Source organism: Pelodiscus sinensis, chromosome 8, assembly GCF_052426305.1.
Source record: "Pelodiscus sinensis isolate ZL-2025 chromosome 8, ASM5242630v1, whole genome shotgun sequence".
Classification (NCBI taxonomy): Eukaryota; Metazoa; Chordata; order Testudines; family Trionychidae; genus Pelodiscus; species Pelodiscus sinensis.
In genome coordinates, this window is record NC_143059.1 from 75,172,893 (window position 1) to 75,190,876 (window position 17,984).

At 61.9% G+C, this 17,984-nt stretch overlaps 1 protein-coding gene across 4 annotated transcripts in view; it reads right to left on the reverse strand.

Moving 5' to 3' along the window:
* Positions 1 to 17,984, reverse strand: part of DNMBP (dynamin binding protein) — an 88,302-nt gene that overhangs the window by 46,345 nt on the left and 23,973 nt on the right. For 3 of the 4 annotated variants that reach the window (XM_075934445.2, XM_075934443.2, XM_075934444.2), the window contains 2 exons: positions 15,854 to 15,976; positions 13,599 to 15,371 (listed from right to left, as the gene is read on the reverse strand). In XM_075934445.2, the coding sequence (XP_075790560.2) occupies positions 13,599 to 15,371; positions 15,854 to 15,976 (1,896 nt within the window). Of the gene's footprint in view, positions 1 to 6,433; positions 8,483 to 13,598; positions 15,372 to 15,853; positions 15,977 to 17,984 lie in introns of those variants that run through there. The other variant, XM_075934446.2, reaches the window with a different exon arrangement.

Below are 17,984 nucleotides of genomic sequence, written 5' to 3' on the forward strand. Positions count from 1 at the left end.
TGCAAGCGGCATTTGGCCCTCTTCCCAAATGGCTACAGCATCTTTCCTCCCTTCCTAGCTCAACGGGGTGCCCAGCACTGCTGTGAGCAGCTGTTCCGAGCAGTCGGGGCCCAGCCAGCCAGGGCTGCATGGCAGAGGCGGGGGAGTGGGGTGCAGATACAGGTATGGAAGAGCCCTGCACACCAGCCAGGGCTGCGTGGCAGAGGTGGGGGAGTGGGGTGCAGATACAGGTACGGAAGCGCCCTGCACACCAGCCAGGTCTGCGTGGCAGAGGTGCGGGAGTGGGGTGCAGATACAGGTACGGAAGCGCCCTGCACACCAGCCAGGGCTGCGTGGCAGAGGCGGGGGAGTGGGGTGCAGATACAGGTACGGAAGCGTCCTGCACACCAGCCAGGGCTGCATGGCAGAGGTGGGAGAGTGGGGTGCAGATACAGGTACGGAAGCGCCCTGCACACCAGCCAGGGCTGCGTGGCAGAGGTGAGGGAGTGGGGTGCAGATACAGGTACGGAAGCGTCCTGCACTCCAGCCAGGGCTGCATGGCTGAGGCGGGGGAGTGGGGTGCAGATAGAGTTACGGAAGCACCCTGCACACCAGCCAGGGCTGCATGGCAGAGGTGAGGGAGTGGGGTGCAGATACAGGTACGGAAGCGCCCTGCACACCAGCCAGGGCTGCGTGGCAGAGGCGGGGGAGTGGGGTGCAGATACAGGTACGGAAGAGCCCTGCACACCAGCCAGGGCTGCATGGCAGAGGCGGGGGAGTGGGGTGCAGATACAGGTACGGAAGCGTCCTGTACACCAGCCAGGGCTGCATGGCAGAGGCGGGGGAGTGGGGTGCAGATACAGGTACGGAAGCGTCCTGCACACCAGCCAGGGCTGCATGGCAGAGGCGGGGGAGTGGGGTGCAGATAGAGTTACGGAAGCGTCCTGCACACCAGCCAGGGCTGCATGGCAGAGGCGGGGGAGTGGGGTGCAGATACAGGTACGGAAGCGCCCTGCACACCAGCCAGGGCTGCATGGCAGAGGCGGGGGAGTGGGGTGCAGATAGAGTTATGGAAGCGCCCTGCACACCAGCCAGGGCTGCATGGCAGAGGCGGGGGAGTGGGGTGCAGATAGAGTTACGGAAGCGTCCTGCACACCAACCAGGGCTGCATGGCAGAGGCGGGGGAGTGGGGTGCAGATACAGGTACGGAAGCGCCCTGCACACCAGCCAGGGCTGCATGGCAGAGGTGGGGGAGTGGGGTGCAGATACAGGTACGGAAGCGCCCTGCACACCAGCCAGGGCTGCGTGGCAGAGGCGGGGGAGTGGGATGCAGATACAGGTACGGAAGCGCCCTGCACACCAGCCAGGGCTGCATGGCAGAGGCGGGGGAGTGGGGTGCAGATACAGGTACGGAAGCGTCCTGCACACCAGCCAGGGCTGCATGGCAGAGGCGGGGGAGTGGGGTGCAGATACAGGTACGGAAGCGTCCTGCACACCAGCCAGGGCTGCATGGCAGAGGCGGGGGAGTGGGGTGCAGATAGAGTTACGGAAGCACCCTGCACACCAGCCAGGGCTGCATGGCAGAGGCGGGGGAGTGGGGTGCAGATACAGGTACGGAAGCGCCCTGCACACCAGCCAGGGCTGCATGGCAGAGGCGGGGGAGTGGGGTGCAGATAGAGTTACGGAAGCGCCCTGCACACCAGCCAGGGCTGCATGGCAGAGGCGGGAGAGTGGGGTGCAGATAGAGTTACGGAAGCGTCCTGCACACCAACCAGGGCTGCGTGGCAGAGGTGGGGGAGTGGGGTGCAGATACAGGTACGGAAGCGCCCTGCACACCAGCCAGGGCTGCGTGGCAGAGGCGGGGGAGTGGGGTGCAGATACAGGTACGGAAGCGCCCTGCACACCAGCCAGGGCTGCGTGGCAGAGGCGGGGGAGTGGGGTGCAGATACAGGTACGGAAGCGCCCTGCACACCAGCCAGGGCTGCGTGGCAGAGGCGGGGGAGTGGGGTGCAGATAGAGTTACGGAAGCGCCCTGCACACCAGCCAGGGCTGCATGGCAGAGGCGGAGGAGTGGGGTGCAAATACAGGTACGGAAGAGCCCTGCACACCAGCCAGGGCTGCATGGCAGAGGCGGGGGAGTGGGGTGCAGATACAGGTACGGAAGCGTCCTGCACTCCAGCCAGGGCTGCATGGCAGAGGCGGGGGAGTGGGGTGCAGATACAGGTACGGAAGCGCCCTGCACACCAGCCAGGGCTGCGTGGCAGAGGTGAGGGAGTGGGGTGCAGATACAGGTACGGAAGCGTCCTGCACTCCAGCCAGGGCTGCATGGCAGAGGCGGGGGAGTGGGGTGCAGATAGAGTTACGGAAGCACCCTGCACACCAGCCAGGGCTGCATGGCAGAGGTGGGGGAGTGGGGTGCAGATACAGGTACGGAAGCGCCCTGCACACCAGCCAGGGCTGCGTGGCAGAGGCGGGGGAGTGGGGTGCAGATACAGGTACGGAAGAGCCCTGCACACCAGCCAGGGCTGCATGGCAGAGGCGGGGGAGTGGGGTGCAGATACAGGTACGGAAGCGTCCTGCACACCAGCCAGGGCTGCATGGCAGAGGCGGGGGAGTGGGGTGCAGATAGAGTTACGGAAGCGCCCTGCACACCAGCCAGGGCTGCATGGCAGAGGCGGGGGAGTGGGGTGCAGATACAGGTACGGAAGCGCCCTGCACACCAGCCAGGGCTGCATGGCAGAGGCGGGGGAGTGGGGTGCAGATAGAGTTACGGAAGCGCCCTGCACACCAGCCAGGGCTGCGTGGCAGAGGTGGGGGAGTGGGGTGCAGATAGAGTTACGGAAGCGTCCTGCACACCAACCAGGGCTGCGTGGCAGAGGTGGGGGAGTGGGGTGCAGATACAGGTACGGAAGCGCCCTGCACACCAGCCAGGGCTGCGTGGCAGAGGCGGGGGAGTGGGGTGCAGATACAGGTACGGAAGCGCCCTGCACACCAGCCAGGGCTGCATGGCAGAGGCGGGGGAGTGGGGTGCAGATACAGGTACGGAAGCGTCCTGCACACCAGCCAGGGCTGCATGGCAGAGGCGGGGGAGTGGGGTGCAGATACAGGTACGGAAGCGCCCTGCACACCAGCCAGGGCTGCATGGCAGAGGCGGGGGAGTGGGGTGCAGATAGAGTTACGGAAGCGCCCTGCACACCAGCCAGGGCTGCGTGGCAGAGGCGGGGGAGTGGGGTGCAGATAGAGTTACGGAAGCGTCCTGCACACCAACCAGGGCTGCGTGGCAGAGGTGGGGGAGTGGGGTGCAGATACAGGTACGGAAGCGCCCTGCACACCAGCCAGGGCTGCGTGGCAGAGGCGGGGGAGTGGGGTGCAGATACAGGTACGGAAGCGCCCTGCACACCAGCCAGGGCTGCGTGGCAGAGGCGGGGGAGTGGGGTGCAGATACAGGTACGGAAGCGTCCTGCACACCAGCCAGGGCTGCATGGCAGAGGCGGGGGAGTGGGGTGCAGATACAGGTACGGAAGCGCCCTGCACACCAGCCAGGGCTGCATGGCAGAGGCGGGGGAGTGGGGTGCAGATAGAGTTACGGAAGCGCCCTGCACACCAGCCAGGGCTGCATGGCAGAGGCGGGGGAGTGGGGTGCAGATAGAGTTACGGAAGCGTCCTGCACACCAACCAGGGCTGCGTGGCAGAGGTGGGGGAGTGGGGTGCAGATACAGGTACGGAAGCGCCCTGCACACCAGCCAGGGCTGCGTGGCAGAGGCGGGGGAGTGGGGTGCAGATACAGGTACGGAAGCGTCCTGCACACCAACCAGGGCTGCGTGGCAGAGGTGGGGGAGTGGGGTGCAGATACAGGTACGGAAGCGCCCTGCACACCAACCAGGGCTGCGTGGCAGAGGTGGGGGAGTGGGGTGCAGATACAGGTACGGAAGCGCCCTGCACACCAACCAGGGCTGCGTGGCAGAGGTGGGGGAGTGGGGTGCAGATACAGGTACGGAAGCGCCCTGCACACCAGCCAGGGCTGCATGGCAGAGGCGGGGGAGTGGGGTGCAGATACAGGTACGGAAGCGCCCTGCACACCAGCCAGGGCTGCATGGCAGAGGCGGGGGAGTGGGGTGCAGATACAGGTACGGAAGCGCCCTGCACACCAGCCAGGGCTGCATGGCAGAGGCGGGGGAGTGGGGTGCAGATAGAGTTACGGAAGCGTCCTGCACACCAACCAGGGCTGCGTGGCAGAGGCGGGGGAGTGGGGTGCAGATACAGGTACGGAAGCGCCCTGCACACCAGCCAGGGCTGCGTGGCAGAGGCGGGGGAGTGGGGTGCAGATAGAGTTACGGAAGCGCCCTGCACACCAGCCAGGGCTGCATGGCAGAGGCGGGGGAGTGGGGTGCAGATAGAGTTACGGAAGCGTCCTGCACACCAGCCAGGGCTGCATGGCAGAGGCGGGGGAGTGGGGTGCAGATACAGGTACGGAAGAGCCCTGCACACCAGCCAGGGCTGCATGGCAGAGGCGGGGGAGTGGGGTGCAGATGCAGGTACGGAAGCGCCCTGCACACCAGCCAGGGCTGCATGGCAGAGACGGGGGAGTGGGGTGCAGATACAGGTACGGAAGCGCCCTGCACACCAGCCAGGGCTGCATGGCAGAGGCGGGGGAGTGGGGTGCAGATACAGGTACGGAAGAGCCCTGCACACCAGCCAGGGCTGCATGGCAGAGGCGGGGGAGTGGGGTGCAGATACAGTTACAGAAGAGCCCTGCACACCAGCCAGGGCTGCATCGCAGAGGCGGGGGAGTGGGGTGCAGATACAGGTACGGAAGCGCCCTGCACACCAGCCAGGGCTGCATGGCAGAGGCGGGGGAGTGGGGTGCAGATACAGGTACCGAAGAGCCCTGCACACCAGCCAGGGCTGCATGGCAGAGGCGGGGGAGTGGGGTGCAGATACAGGTACGGAAGCGCCCTGCACACCAGCCAGGGCTGCATGGCAGAGACGGGGGAGTGGGGTGCAGATACAGGTACGGAAGCGCCCTGCACACCAGCCAGGGCTGCATGGCAGAGGCGGGGGAGTGGGGTGCAGATACAGGTACGGAAGAGCCCTGCACACCAGCCAGGGCTGCATGGCAGAGGCGGGGGAGTGGGGTGCAGATACAGTTACGGAAGAGCCCTGCACACCAGCCAGGGCTGCATGGCAGAGGCGGGGGAGTGGGGTGCAGATACAGGTACGGAAGCGCCCTGCACACCAGCCAGGGCTGCATGGCAGAGGCGGGGGAGTGGGGTGCAGATACAGGTACCGAAGAGCCCTGCACACCAGCCAGGGCTGCATGGCAGAGGCGGGGGAGTGGGGTGCAGATACAGGTACGGAAGCGCCCTGCACACCAGCCAGGGCTGCATGGCAGAGGCGGGGGAGTGGGGTGCAGATACAGGTACGGAAGCGCCCTGCACACCAGCCAGGGCTGCATGGCAGAGGCGGGGGAGTGGGGTGCAGATACAGGTACGGAAGCGCCCTGCACACCAGCCAGGGCTGCATGGCAGAGGCGGGGGAGTGGGGTGCAGATACAGGTACGGAAGCGCCCTGCACACCAGCCAGGGCTGCGTGGCAGAGGCGGGGGAGTGGGGTGCAGATACAGGTACGGAAGCGCCCTGCACACCAGCCAGGGCTGCATGGCAGAGGCGGGGGAGTGGGGTGCAGATACAGGTACCGAAGAGCCCTGCACACCAGCCAGGGCTGCATGGCAGAGGCGGGGGAGTGGGGTGCAGATACAGGTACGGAAGCGCCCTGCACACCAGCCAGGGCTGCATGGCAGAGGCGGGGGAGTGGGGTGCAGATACAGGTACGGAAGCGCCCTGCACACCAGCCAGGGCTGCGTGGCAGAGGCGGGGGAGTGGGGTGCAGATACAGGTACCGAAGAGCCCTGCACACCAGCCAGGGCTGCATGGCAGAGGCGGGGGAGTGGGGTGCAGATACAGGTACGGAAGAGCCCTGCACACCAGCCAGGGCTGCATGGCAGAGGCGGGGGAGTGGGGTGCAGATACAGGTACGGAAGCGCCCTGCACACCAGCCAGGGCTGCGTGGCAGAGGCGGGGGAGTGGGGTGCAGATTCAGGTACGGAAGCGCCCTGCGCCCCAGAAGGGTGCAATGCTCTTGATTATCAGCGTAAGTGCCCTGAGTCACAAGTGCCAGCAGCTGAAGCAGCCTGGAATCAGTCGAAGGCGAATGGCGAGGGAAAGGAAGGCCGCAGCTGCAGCCTACCCCACAGAAGCAGAAATATGGGCTAGCGGCCGGGGCGGGCCGGGGCGGGCGCCCGAGCTCTCATGCTAGCTCCGAACTGACCCCGTGCTGGGGAAAGTCCCTGCCCCTCTCTGCCGCCCGCCAGCACTGACGGGCCCTGGCGGGGGCTAGACTCTGGTGGTGGGACGAGGAGTGTCCCACGCTCAGTCCCACCCCTTTCATTGCGTACCTTGCTTCTCCTTCCTGGTCTGCACAAACTCGCAGCGCCTCAGCGCGCTCGGGGCTGTCCGCCTGTAACAGCTGTTCCGCTGCCAGGAGCCTGCCCCACTTGCGCTCTCGGTCTCGTGCTCCCAAGCCTGGAACCAGTCTAAATGCCCCAGCCGTCCCCTTGAGTATCCGTCTCCCAAACTCTCCAAATCCCGCTGCCGGGGACTGGTGGCTACTCTCCCTGGCTCAGCACAGCCACTGTATTCCACATGCCAAGTCCTGGGCTCTGGCCCCACACTTGTGCTCCCACAGCCCGAGGACCAGGTTTCAGGCACTCCACGGCTTTCGCTGACTCCAGACGGATTCCCATCACCCGAACCGCGGCTCTTGGGCTTCCTACAGGACCCAAAGTCTTGATTTAAATTCCTGAGACCCATAACCAGGCCTTCCCACTTCCTGTAATCCACAAAGTCTTCATCCTCGACAGACTGTTGTTCTGTCCTCCGAGAATCCCCGTCTTCATCTGCTCTCCTACGGTCCATATACTGGGTGTCATCTGTCCTGTAATCCTCACGGTCCCCCTGTGCTCTCCTGTGCTCCTTATACCGAACACCTCCCTTTCTATAACCCCCATGGTCCTCATCCTCTGTGTACTGACTATCTCTCCTATACTCCTCATCTGCTTTTCTACGGTCCATATACTGGGTGTCATCTGTCCTGTAATCCTCACGGTCCCCCTGTGCTCTCCTGTGCTCCTTATACCGAACACCTCCCTTTCTATAACCCCCGTGGTCCTCATCCTCTGTGTACTGACTCTCTCTCCTATACTCCTCATCTGCTTTCCTACGGTCCATATACTGGGTGTCATCTGTCCTGTAATCCTCACGGTCCCCCTGTGCTCTCCTGTGCTCCTTATACCGAACACCTCCCTTTCTATAACCCCCGTGGTCCTCATCCTCTGTGTACTGACTCTCTCTCCTATACTCCTCATCTGCTTTCCTACGGTCCATATACTGGGTGTCATCTGTCCTGTAATCCTCACGGTCCCCCTGTGCTCTCCTGTGCTCCTTATACCGAACACCTCCCTTTCTATAACCCCCGTGGTCCTCATCCTCTGTGTACTGACTCTCTCTCCTATACTCCTCATCTACTTTCCTACGGTCCATATACTTAGTATAATCTTTCCTGTAATTCTCATAGTTCCCATCTGCTCTCCTGCGGTCCGTATACTGAGTGTCATTTTTCCTGTAACCCCCATAATCCACATCTGCTCTCCTGTGATCCACATATTGAACAACTTCCTTCTTACGATCTCCATAATCTACATTCTCGCTATACTTTCTTTCTGCCTTCCTACAATCTCTGTCCCCATCTGCCGGCCTGTGGTCCAGATATTGGACACTTTTCTTTCTATGACTCCCATAGTCTTCATCCTCTGTGTATTGGCTACCTGATTTCCTAGAAGCCTCATTTGCTCTCCTACAGTTCACACTCTTAGTATCATCTTTCCCACAATCCTTAGAGTCCCCGCCTGCTCTCCTGTGATCCATATACCCAATAACGCCCTTCCTATAATTCTCATAGTCTTCATCATCCCTATACTGGTTTATTCCCTTGCAGGAATCCCCACAGTCACGCTCCGCTCTCCTACTGTCCATATACTGCCTACCTCCTTTCCTATCTTCCCTGTAGTGCCCCTCTACTCTCCCATGCTTCCAAGAAGGCTCCCATTGCCCGCCCAGTGCCCGGGAGTCCGCACGCTGCCCCTCTGCTCGGTATTTGTCCTTCCAGCCGTGGTCTGTGTACAGCTTGTCCACCTCCACCATGTCCCCTTTCTTCAGCGTGCTGCAGTGCTCATATTCCCAGCTGAGGAGCCGGGGTTCCCTCCTTGGAACTCTGTCCCCGTCTCTGGCCCTGGGGTAAGTGCACATGTTCCCCCTGGTGTGCAGAGTGCCCGGCCTGCAGCCGCCTCTCCGCAGTGCTCCTGGGCCCTTCCAGAGGAACTCAGCTCCTTTCCGAAACTCTCAGCGCAAATCCACTTGTAACCTTCGTACCCAATCGGCAGCCAGCTCCAGCCTCTCCCTCCTGCTGCCCAAGGTAATTAGTAACCAGCCTTCTGTGAGCGAGGGCTGGGATTGGATGAGCCTTCCCTGCCCAAACCGGCTTCTCTGCTTTGCTCAGCCAGAGACCTCTCGGCATGGCCCTGCAGGCTGCTCAGAAGCAGCGGAGAGCTGGCACTGGGGCATGCAGTAGCTTATCACTGAGAACTGCACACCCCTCGCCCCAAACAAGCAAGGCCCCAGGCGCTCACAGACCAGCTAGCTCCTCTGCAAAGGAGGCCAGCAAGCCTCTCCCACATGCTCCCCGGGGCTCTCCCTACTTCTTGCCTCCGCCCTCCCACCCCACCACACCCAGGGGCTGTGTTTCGCTCGGCCTGACTACCACGCCTACAGAGAAACTTACCAGCCAGCGAATGGCCCTGCAGCACCTTAGAGACGAACAAAACACGATGGTGGTGCCATGAGCTTCCGTGGGCGCAGCCCACTTGGGATACAGAACAGTCATCAGCTGCCAGGACAGCGGAGGAGCAATCAAGCCACACAAGCGTCTTCCTGCGGAGCTCTCCTTGGGCTCCACTGTTCCACAGCAATGCACTGAGCTGAACAGCCTCCAATGCGGGGGACAGCTCAGAGGCCACTGATCCACAGAAAAATCAGTCGGGCCACGCACAAGTGAGGAGCACAAACCCACCCCACAAAGCCCCAACCTTCACTGACCTGTCCCCGCCCCCCGTGGGAAGGAGAAAACACCCCACAGGTATGACCCCAACTGAGAAGCAGGAAAAAAGACACTCCCCTCGGTCCCCAGCCCCATGGGGGGGAGGGTCACTGAGGCTCAGTGCTTTACCCTCAGGGCCAGATTAACTCTTCATAGACTCATAAAACTGGAAGGGACCTCGAGAGTCAACGAGTCCAGTCCCCTGCCCTCGCGGCGGGACCAAGCGCTGTCTAGATCAGTGTTTCTCAATCTTTTTTTTATAAAGTACCCCTTTTTATAAAAAAAATTATAAGACCCCCCCCAGTACCTACAGTTTTCAGACACACAAGTTTTTTTTCTACCATTGCAACACATTTGTTTAAACAACTTAATCATAGCTGGACAGGCGATGACATTTTTGGGTGTAAAAAGCACAAAAATAATAAAGTGGCAGGCAGGAAGTTTTTCCTAACGTCCAACCTAAACCTCCCTTGCTGCAGTTTAAGCCCCTTGCTTCTTGTCCTGTCCTCAGAGGCCAAGGAGAACAATGTCCCCCCCCCCCCCCGTAACACTCTTTTAGATACCTGAAAATTGCTATCCTGTCCCCTCTCAGTCTTTTCTTTACTAAACTAAACAAACCCAATTCCTTCAGTCTTGCCTCATTGCTCATGTTCTCTAGACCTTCCATCATTCTTGTTGCTCTTCTCTGGGCCTTCTCCACGTCTTTCTTGAAATGTGGTGCCCAGCACTGGACACAGTACTCCCATTGGGGCCTGATCAGCGCAGAGCAGAGCGGAAGAACGACTTCTCGTGTCTTGCTCACAGCACTCCTGTTAATGCCGCCCAGAATCATGTTGGCTGTTTTTGCAACAGTGTCACGCTGTTGCCTCATTTAGCTTGTGGTCCACTCTGACCCCTAGATCCCTTTCTGCCGTTCTCCTTCCTAGACAGTCGCTTCCCGTTCTGTGTGTGTGAAGCTGATTGTTCCTTCCTAAGTGGAGCACTTGGCATTTGTCCTGATTAAACTTCATCCTGTTTACCTCAGACCATTTCTCCAATTTGTCCAGGTCATTTTAAATTATGACCCATCCTCCAGAGCACTTGCCACCCCTCTCAGCTTGGTATCATCTGCAGACTTAATAAGCGTCCTCTCTATGCCAACATCTAAATTGCTGATGAATATATTGAACAGAACTAGCCTCAAAACAGACCCCTGAGAAGCCCCACTTATGTCCTTCCAGCATTAAGGGTGCCCGGGGTAGCAGACTTTGTGGGGTACATCTCAGCTCTGGAGTGTGGCCAAAAATGAGGGGTTCAGTGTGAGGGAGGAGGCTGCCATGGAGGCAGGCTGGAGATAGGGTTGTAGGGTCTGGACTAGGGATGCAACAGTGTAGTCAATTAACTGATACAGAAAAGCTTATAGGCTAATGCTACAGACCAGTGTTTCTCAACCTTTTTAAATAAAGTATCCCCTTTCCACAAAAAAAAAAAAAAAAAAAAAATTATAAGAACCCCCAGTACCTACAGTTTTCAGACACAATTTTTTCCCCTACCATTGCAAGACATTTGTTTAAACAACTAATCGTAGCCGGGCGGGCGACGAAACTTTTGGGTGTAAAAAGTACAAAAATAATAAAGCGCTGTAAAACTTAAAACAAAAATTCAGTTTTCTCCAAATTTCAGTTGCGTTGACGCACCCCTCCCCCCCCGTCTTCTCTCGAGTGCCCCAAGGGTATTCGTCCCACTGCTTGAGAAACTGCTGTAGACAACACGCATGCCCCCACACACTTGCCAGTACGCTTTTTAGCAGGCTGGCCAGCAGCCCCACTCAGTCCTGGCTTGAAACGGGTCCAAGACCTACCCCCGCTGCAGTTCTGCACTGAAAGTGTATCACAGCTGGGCGCACAGGCAGCCCCGCTCAGTCCTGGCTTGAAACGGGTCCAGGACCTACCCCCGCTGCGGTTCTGCACTGAAAGTGTATCACAGCTGGGCGCACAGGCAGCCCCGCTCAGTCCTGGCTTGAAACGGGTCCAGGACCTACCCCCGCTGCGGTTCTGCACTGAAAGTGTATCACAGCTGGGCGCACAGGCAGCCCCGCTCAGTCCTGGCTTGAAACGGGTCCAGGACCTACCCCCGCTGCGGTTCTGCACTGAAAGTGTATCACAGCTGGGCGCACAGGCAGCCCCGCTCAGTCCTGGCTTGAAACGGGTCCAGGACCTACCCCCGCTGCGGTTCTGCACTGAAAGTGTATCACAGCTGGGCGCACAGGCAGCCCCGCTCAGTCCTGGCTTGAAACGGGTCCAGGACCTACCCCCGCTGCGGTTCTGCACTGAAAGTGTATCACAGCTGGGCGCACAGGCAGCCCCGCTCAGTCCTGGCTTGAAACGGGTCCAGGACCTACCCCCGCTGCGGTTCTGCACTGAAAGTGTATCACAGCTGGGCGCACAGGCAGCCCCGCTCAGTCCTGGCTTGAAACGGGTCCAGGACCTACCCCCGCTGCGGTTCTGCACTGAAAGTGTATCACAGCTGGGCGCACAGGCAGCCCCGCTCAGTCCTGGCTTGAAACGGGTCCAGGACCTACCCCCGCTGCGGTTCTGCACTGAAAGTGTATCACAGCTGGGCGCACAGGCAGCCCCGCTCAGTCCTGGCTTGAAACGGGTCCAGGACCTACCCCCGCTGCGGTTCTGCACTGAAAGTGTATCACAGCTGGGCGCACAGGCAGCCCCGCTCAGTCCTGGCTTGAAACGGGTCCAGGACCTACCCCCGCTGCGGTTCTGCACTGAAAGTGTATCACAGCTGGGCGCACAGGCAGCCCCGCTCAGTCCTGGCTTGAAACGGGTCCAAGACCTACCCCCGCTGCAGTTCTGCACTGAAAGTGTATCACAGCTGGGCGCACAGGCAGCCCCGCTCAGTCCTGGCTTGAAACGGGTCCAGGACCTACCCCCGCTGCGGTTCTGCACTGAAAGTGTATCACAGCTGGGCGCACAGGCAGCCCCGCTCAGTCCTGGCTTGAAACGGGTCCAGGACCTACCCCCGCTGCGGTTCTGCACTGAAAGTGTATCACAGCTGGGCGCACAGGCAGCCCCGCTCAGTCCTGGCTTGAAACGGGTCCAGGACCTACCCCCGCTGCGGTTCTGCACTGAAAGTGTATCACAGCTGGGCGCACAGGCAGCCCCGCTCAGTCCTGGCTTGAAACGGGTCCAGGACCTACCCCCGCTGTGGTTCTGCACTGAAAGTGTATCACAGCTGGGCGCACAGGCAGCCCCGCTCAGTTCTGGCTTGAAACGGGTCCAGGACCTACCCCCGCTGCGGTTCTGCACTGAAAGTGTATCACAGCTGGGCGCACAGGCAGCCCCGCTCAGTCCTGGCTTGAAACGGGTCCAGGACCTACCCCCGCTGCGGTTCTGCACTGAAAGTGTATCACAGCTGGGCGCACAGGCAGCCCCGCTCAGTCCTGGCTTGAAACGGGTCCAGGACCTACCCCCGCTGCGGTTCTGCACTGAAAGTGTATCACAGCTGGGCGCACAGGCAGCCCCGCTCAGTCCTGGCTTGAAACGGGTCCAGGACCTACCCCCGCTGCGGTTCTGCACTGAAAGTGTATCACAGCTGGGCGCACAGGCAGCCCCGCTCAGTCCTGGCTTGAAACGGGTCCAGGACCTACCCCTGCTGCGGTTCTGCACTGAAAGTGTATCACAGCTGGGCGCACAGGCAGCCCCGCTCAGTCCTGGCTTGAAACGGGTCCAGGACCTACCCCCGCTGCGGTTCTGCACTGAAAGTGTATCACAGCTGGGCGCACAGGCAGCCCCGCTCAGTCCTGGCTTGAAACGGGTCCAGGACCTACCCCCGCTGCGGTTCTGCACTGAAAGTGTATCACAGCTGGGCGCACAGGCAGCCCCGCTCAGTCCTGGCTCATGCCGGGTCGGGGAGCTCAGACCCCCCCTAGACGGGCTGCTGCCACCCCATGCTGCTGCCCCTTTTTCAGAGGTAGCAGCGCTGGTTTTCAAACTGGCTCCCCTCGCAGACCAGCTCCCACCTGGCCACCCACGCTGCTGCCTCTGATACAGGGGCCCAAGGCTGCCACCCGGCGCTCCTCAGGCACTGAACTGCCGTTCCCCGGCCGAGATCCCCAGGCTCTAAGGCAACTCTGGCCCTGCTGCTTCCCCCACAGCACACCTGGGGAGAGGGATCACTGCTGGGAGCGAGGGCAGGGCAGGAAAGCACCGCACCAGCCCTGCCTGAGCTGCGGGAGGGGCAGCGGAAGGAGAGGGGAAGGGAACGTGGATGGGGAGGGCGAGCGGGAGATGGGGGAACAGGGAAGACCACGGGGGACGATCAGCGCAAGGGCCCTTCTGACAACGCGACTCACAGCGGCGCTCAGGAGCCATTCGCCACAGACCAGGGCCCGCACCGCCCACCCCCGCTTTCCTCACCTCTCAGCTCCTGCAGCTCCGCAATGAGGCTTCTCATGCTGGAGTCACAGAACTCCAGGTTCTCCAAGGTCTCCGATCTCTCCAGCTCATCCTGCTGCTCCTCCAAGAGCGAGTTCAGCTCAGCTCGAGTCTTGCCATAAACCTCCAGCTCCTGTTCCACCTCCCGGGCCCTCGTCAGCAGAAAGGGGCACTGACACGCAGCGGCCCTATCGGAGTCCCCCTGCCTGGGCTGCAGCTGTGGAGAAGCCGTGTTCCTCCTCTGGCTGCTCGGCGGGGGCAGAGGGGCTGGCCGGGAGGGCCGCACTGAGAAGGAGGGAGACACAGCTGGGGCGCTGGGGCGAGGAGGTGGGGGCCTGAGGGCCTTCCTCCTCTCCGGCAGCCTCCAGTGGGGGGTGCCCTCGGGGGAGCCCCGCACGATGTCCTCCTCCGAGCTGTAGTCCAGGATGGAGAAGTGGCGGGAGACCCCCTTGTCCGACTCGGCTCCCGTGCTGGCCAGGCTTTGCTCAAATTGCGCCAGCTGCTCGGTCAGCTTGCAGTCAAGGTCCGCGCCGCTGTCTCCGTGCAGCATGGGTGAGGGCCAGTCTGCTTGGGCCTCAGGCCACGAACCCAGGCCTTCATGGGCACCCCGGAAGCTGGAAGAGCAAGATCTGGATTTCTGCTTTTGCTCCTCCACCCAGCTGGCCAGGTCCTGGAAAAGGGTGCTCGTCCGGCCTTCGCCAGGCTCTGCCGCAGCCCAGCTGCTGGGAGAAGGGAAGGCTTGGCTCTGGCTACTGTGCAGGGGGGAGCCTGGTGCCCCTGGGGCATTCTTCTCAGGCGAGGCAGGGATCTCCAAGGGCCTTTGCGAGGGCCCAGGACTCTGGCTGGGCTCCAATACAACCACCCGGCAGTGGAGTCTGCCTGTTGGCTGGGGAGTGGGGGAAATGCCATTGATGGCCTTTGCAGAGTCCGTGGGAAGGGGCCCTGTGCTGGGAGGGTGCCCGCCCGAGGGTGCAGGCTTGCACTCCCCAAACCCAGCATCAGAGAGACCCTCTGGCCTTGATGCAGTTGTGCTGGGTCTCTCTCCCACAGGGTGCCAGCCCCCTTGCTCCCCTGGCAGGGAAAGGGCCCCGGTGCAGGCCTCCTCGGGGTCCTGGCAGGTGGCCTGCCCACGGCTGCCTTCTCCCTGCAAGTTCCCAGCCTCCAGCCTCACAAACCGGTGAGGGAAAATGCCCCGCCTCCCCCGCAGCTGGCCCTCCAGCCAGCCATCCTCCAGCACCCCCACAATCTGGATTCTGTCTCCCACATCGAAATCCAGCTCGTTGGGCTCCAGGGCTTGGAACCGGTAGAGTGCGATGCCGCACGGGCCCCCTTCCTGCTCAGGGCACCCCTCTGCCACGCCGTTAACACGGGGCCCCTCGGAGGGCCCCGGCCCCTCTGGGCCCCCTGGCACTCTCAAGGGACCCAGCAGCTCCACAAATCCCTCCGGGAAGATCCCGCGCCGACCGCCCAGCTCCCCCGTGAACCAGCCGGGCTCGGGGATCTCGACAATAGTGATCACATCCCCTTCCCTGAAGTCCAGCTCCTCCTCCAGCTGCGCAGAGAGGCTCATCAATGCCCGGGCTTGGCCCAGCGCGTCGGCAGGCACCAGGACGGGGCTCTGGGGGGGCCGGCGGCGCCAGGGCGAGAGGCAAAGCTCCCGCACGCACGAGGACGGGAAGGAGCCCTTGGAGCCCCAGCAGCTTCTGCCCTGGAGCCAGCTGACGGTGAGGGGGCCACTCAGGATCACCAGGTCTCCTGGGGAAGAAGGAGAGATACTGGCTCAGGGACTCACCCCCATTTCTGAGTCCTCTATCTCCCCTCGTCAGCCCAGCACCGCACCACAGAGACACCAGAGCCGGGTGGACCGCCCCAGGGCCCTGCATGTGCATGGGGGGCCGGGTATGAACCGCGCCTGCCAACCCCACCACTCCAAACCCAGACAGCACGCCCTGGAGGCGCTTCAGTCCCGTCTGCTCCCTGAGTCTGTGGGCTCATCCAGCTTGTCTCCCTAGCCAGGGCTGCTGTCTGCATTGCCTTTGCTGAAAGCAGAGAGCCCGGTGAATCGCACGGCTCCAGCAGCTGGGGCACTAAGGAAAACATCCAGAAGGAGCCCCACAGAGCGGGCCCCAGCCCCACAAAGCCGCCTGCAGGCCCACAACCCACCGTGCGGCTAGGAGCCCTCTGTGCCCCGGCACACGAGCGACAGGCAAGGCAGGAGCCCAAGGAGGAGCAGTTACCTCTCTGCAGCGACAGGCTCCCCGGCTCCTGGGACGCGAAGTCATTTGTGCAGACAAACAGCTTCTCTCCCTGCGTCAAACTGGGAAGAGCCACGGCCTCCACGAAGCTGCTGGGGAACTGCCCTGGAACGAGACGCAAGGACTCCTCACTGTGGCGGCACACGGACACCCCAGCCCACCGCCACCTCCTCGTCACTCAGGCTCTCCCTTACCCCATCCCCAGGACCCCTGGAAATCTGGAGCTCCGGAGGGTTCTCAAATGTTCTTCTTTATTAAGTAAGAAAAGGACAGTCCCCTCCTCCGGATGTCCACAGAGCGGCCCAGGCCCCAGTGCATGAGTGACCCTCCCACGCCAGGGAGAGCAAGCAAGCAAGCGTTCGCCTCCCCTCTCGGTCCGGTGCCAGGGAAGGCCCAGGTCAGGAGCAAGAGATGAGGGTATTCTGGTCAGAAACCGAAACCCCAACCCTGGCCCCTGGGGCGCCGCGCACGGACCCGATGGCAAGACTTGGGCTGTCGGTTCGGTGGAGCCGTCAGCGTGTGACGTGCTCTTAGCCCAGCTGCATCAATGCTGTCACTGGGCTTCCCCACTGGGTCACCCAGGCAAGGCCGTGTCTGGCAATTCGGGAAGTTCCCTTGGCCGACATGCCACTCTCTGCGGTGCCATTTCTTGGTGCTCACCGGGTGAGCTGACTCAGCAGCCAGCCTGGCGGGCAGGGCAGATCTCACAATGCTACAACAGACAGGTTCTCACGCTACGGTGAGGCTGATTCCCGTGGAGGTGCTCTGCGCCCCTCGATGGGTTTACAGATTCTGGGGTGGAACAATCCCAGAGAAGTGAGCTGGATCAGTGTTTCCCAATTTTATTTGGCCACAGAACCCTTTTCAGCTTTAAATAATTTCAAGGAACCCCTAGGGCAATTCTGGCAAGCAAAAAGAAAAAAAAAAAAGCCCTGCCAGAACCGGTTGAGCAAAAAAACCTGCAAAATACTCTAAGAGGGGGCGGGGTCTGGGCGGAAGGTGGGTGCGGGAGCAGGTTGGGGGGCGGGGTCCGGGCGGAAGGTGGGTGCGGGAGCAGGTTGGGGGGCGGGGTCCGGGCGGAAGGTGGGTGCGGGAGCAGGTTGGGGGGCAGGGTCCGGGCGGAAGGTGGGTGCGGGAGCAGGTTGGGGGGCAGGGTCCGGGCGGAAGGTGGGTGAGGGGGCGGGGTCTGGGCGGAAGGTGGGTGCGGGAGCAGGTTGGGGGGCGGGGTCCGGGCGGAAGGTGGGTGCGGGAGCAGGTTGGGGGGCGGGGTCCGGGCGGAAGGTGGGTGCGGGAGCAGGTTGGGGGGCGGGGTCCGGGCGGAAGGTGGGTGCGGGAGCAGGTTGGGGGGCAGGGTCCGGGCGGAAGGTGGGTGCGGGAGCAGGTTGGGGGGCAGGGTCCGGGCGGAAGGTGGGTGCAGGAGCACCCTTTCGTGGCCCCATCCTATTGCCTACATTAAGCTCGTCAGGGCCTGCACAGCACCTAGCACAATGAGCCTTCACCTGCAGGTGCCAGGCCGAAGGAGAGAAGGCTCCGAGCCCTGGCCCCTTACCTGCCAGGAGAACGGCCCTTGGCCAAGTGGGAATGCAGCCAGCTGGGGTAACTAGCCAGCCCGAAGTTACCCGACCTTTGCTATCCGCACCCCCCTTCCCTGATCAGTGCCCCTGAGTCTCGGATGGGAACCAGGACCCGAAGTGGGCCTGTGAGCTGGGGGAGGTCATGGTCAGGAGCAGAACCATGGCCTAGAGCCAAGACAGGACCTGCGGCTGGGGGTGAGAGCAGAGCAGGGGGGTGCTCCCTTCCTGCCCCCCCCCCCGGGGGCTGGCCCAGGCCCCACGGCCCCTCCCATCCTCTAGAGGGGCGTGTTTCCTAGTTCGAGGGGCGTGTTTCACAGTTCGAGGGGCGTTTCACAGTTCGAGGGGCGTGTTTCACAGTTCGAGGGGCGTGTTTCACAGTTCGAGGGGCGTGTTTCACAGTTCGAGGGGCGTGTTTCCTAGTTCGAGGGGCGTGTTTCACAGTTCGAGGGGCGTGTTTCACAGTTCGAGGGGCGTGTTTCATAGTTCGAGGGGCGTGTTTCACAGTTCGAGGGGCGTGTTTCACAGTTCGAGGGGCGTGT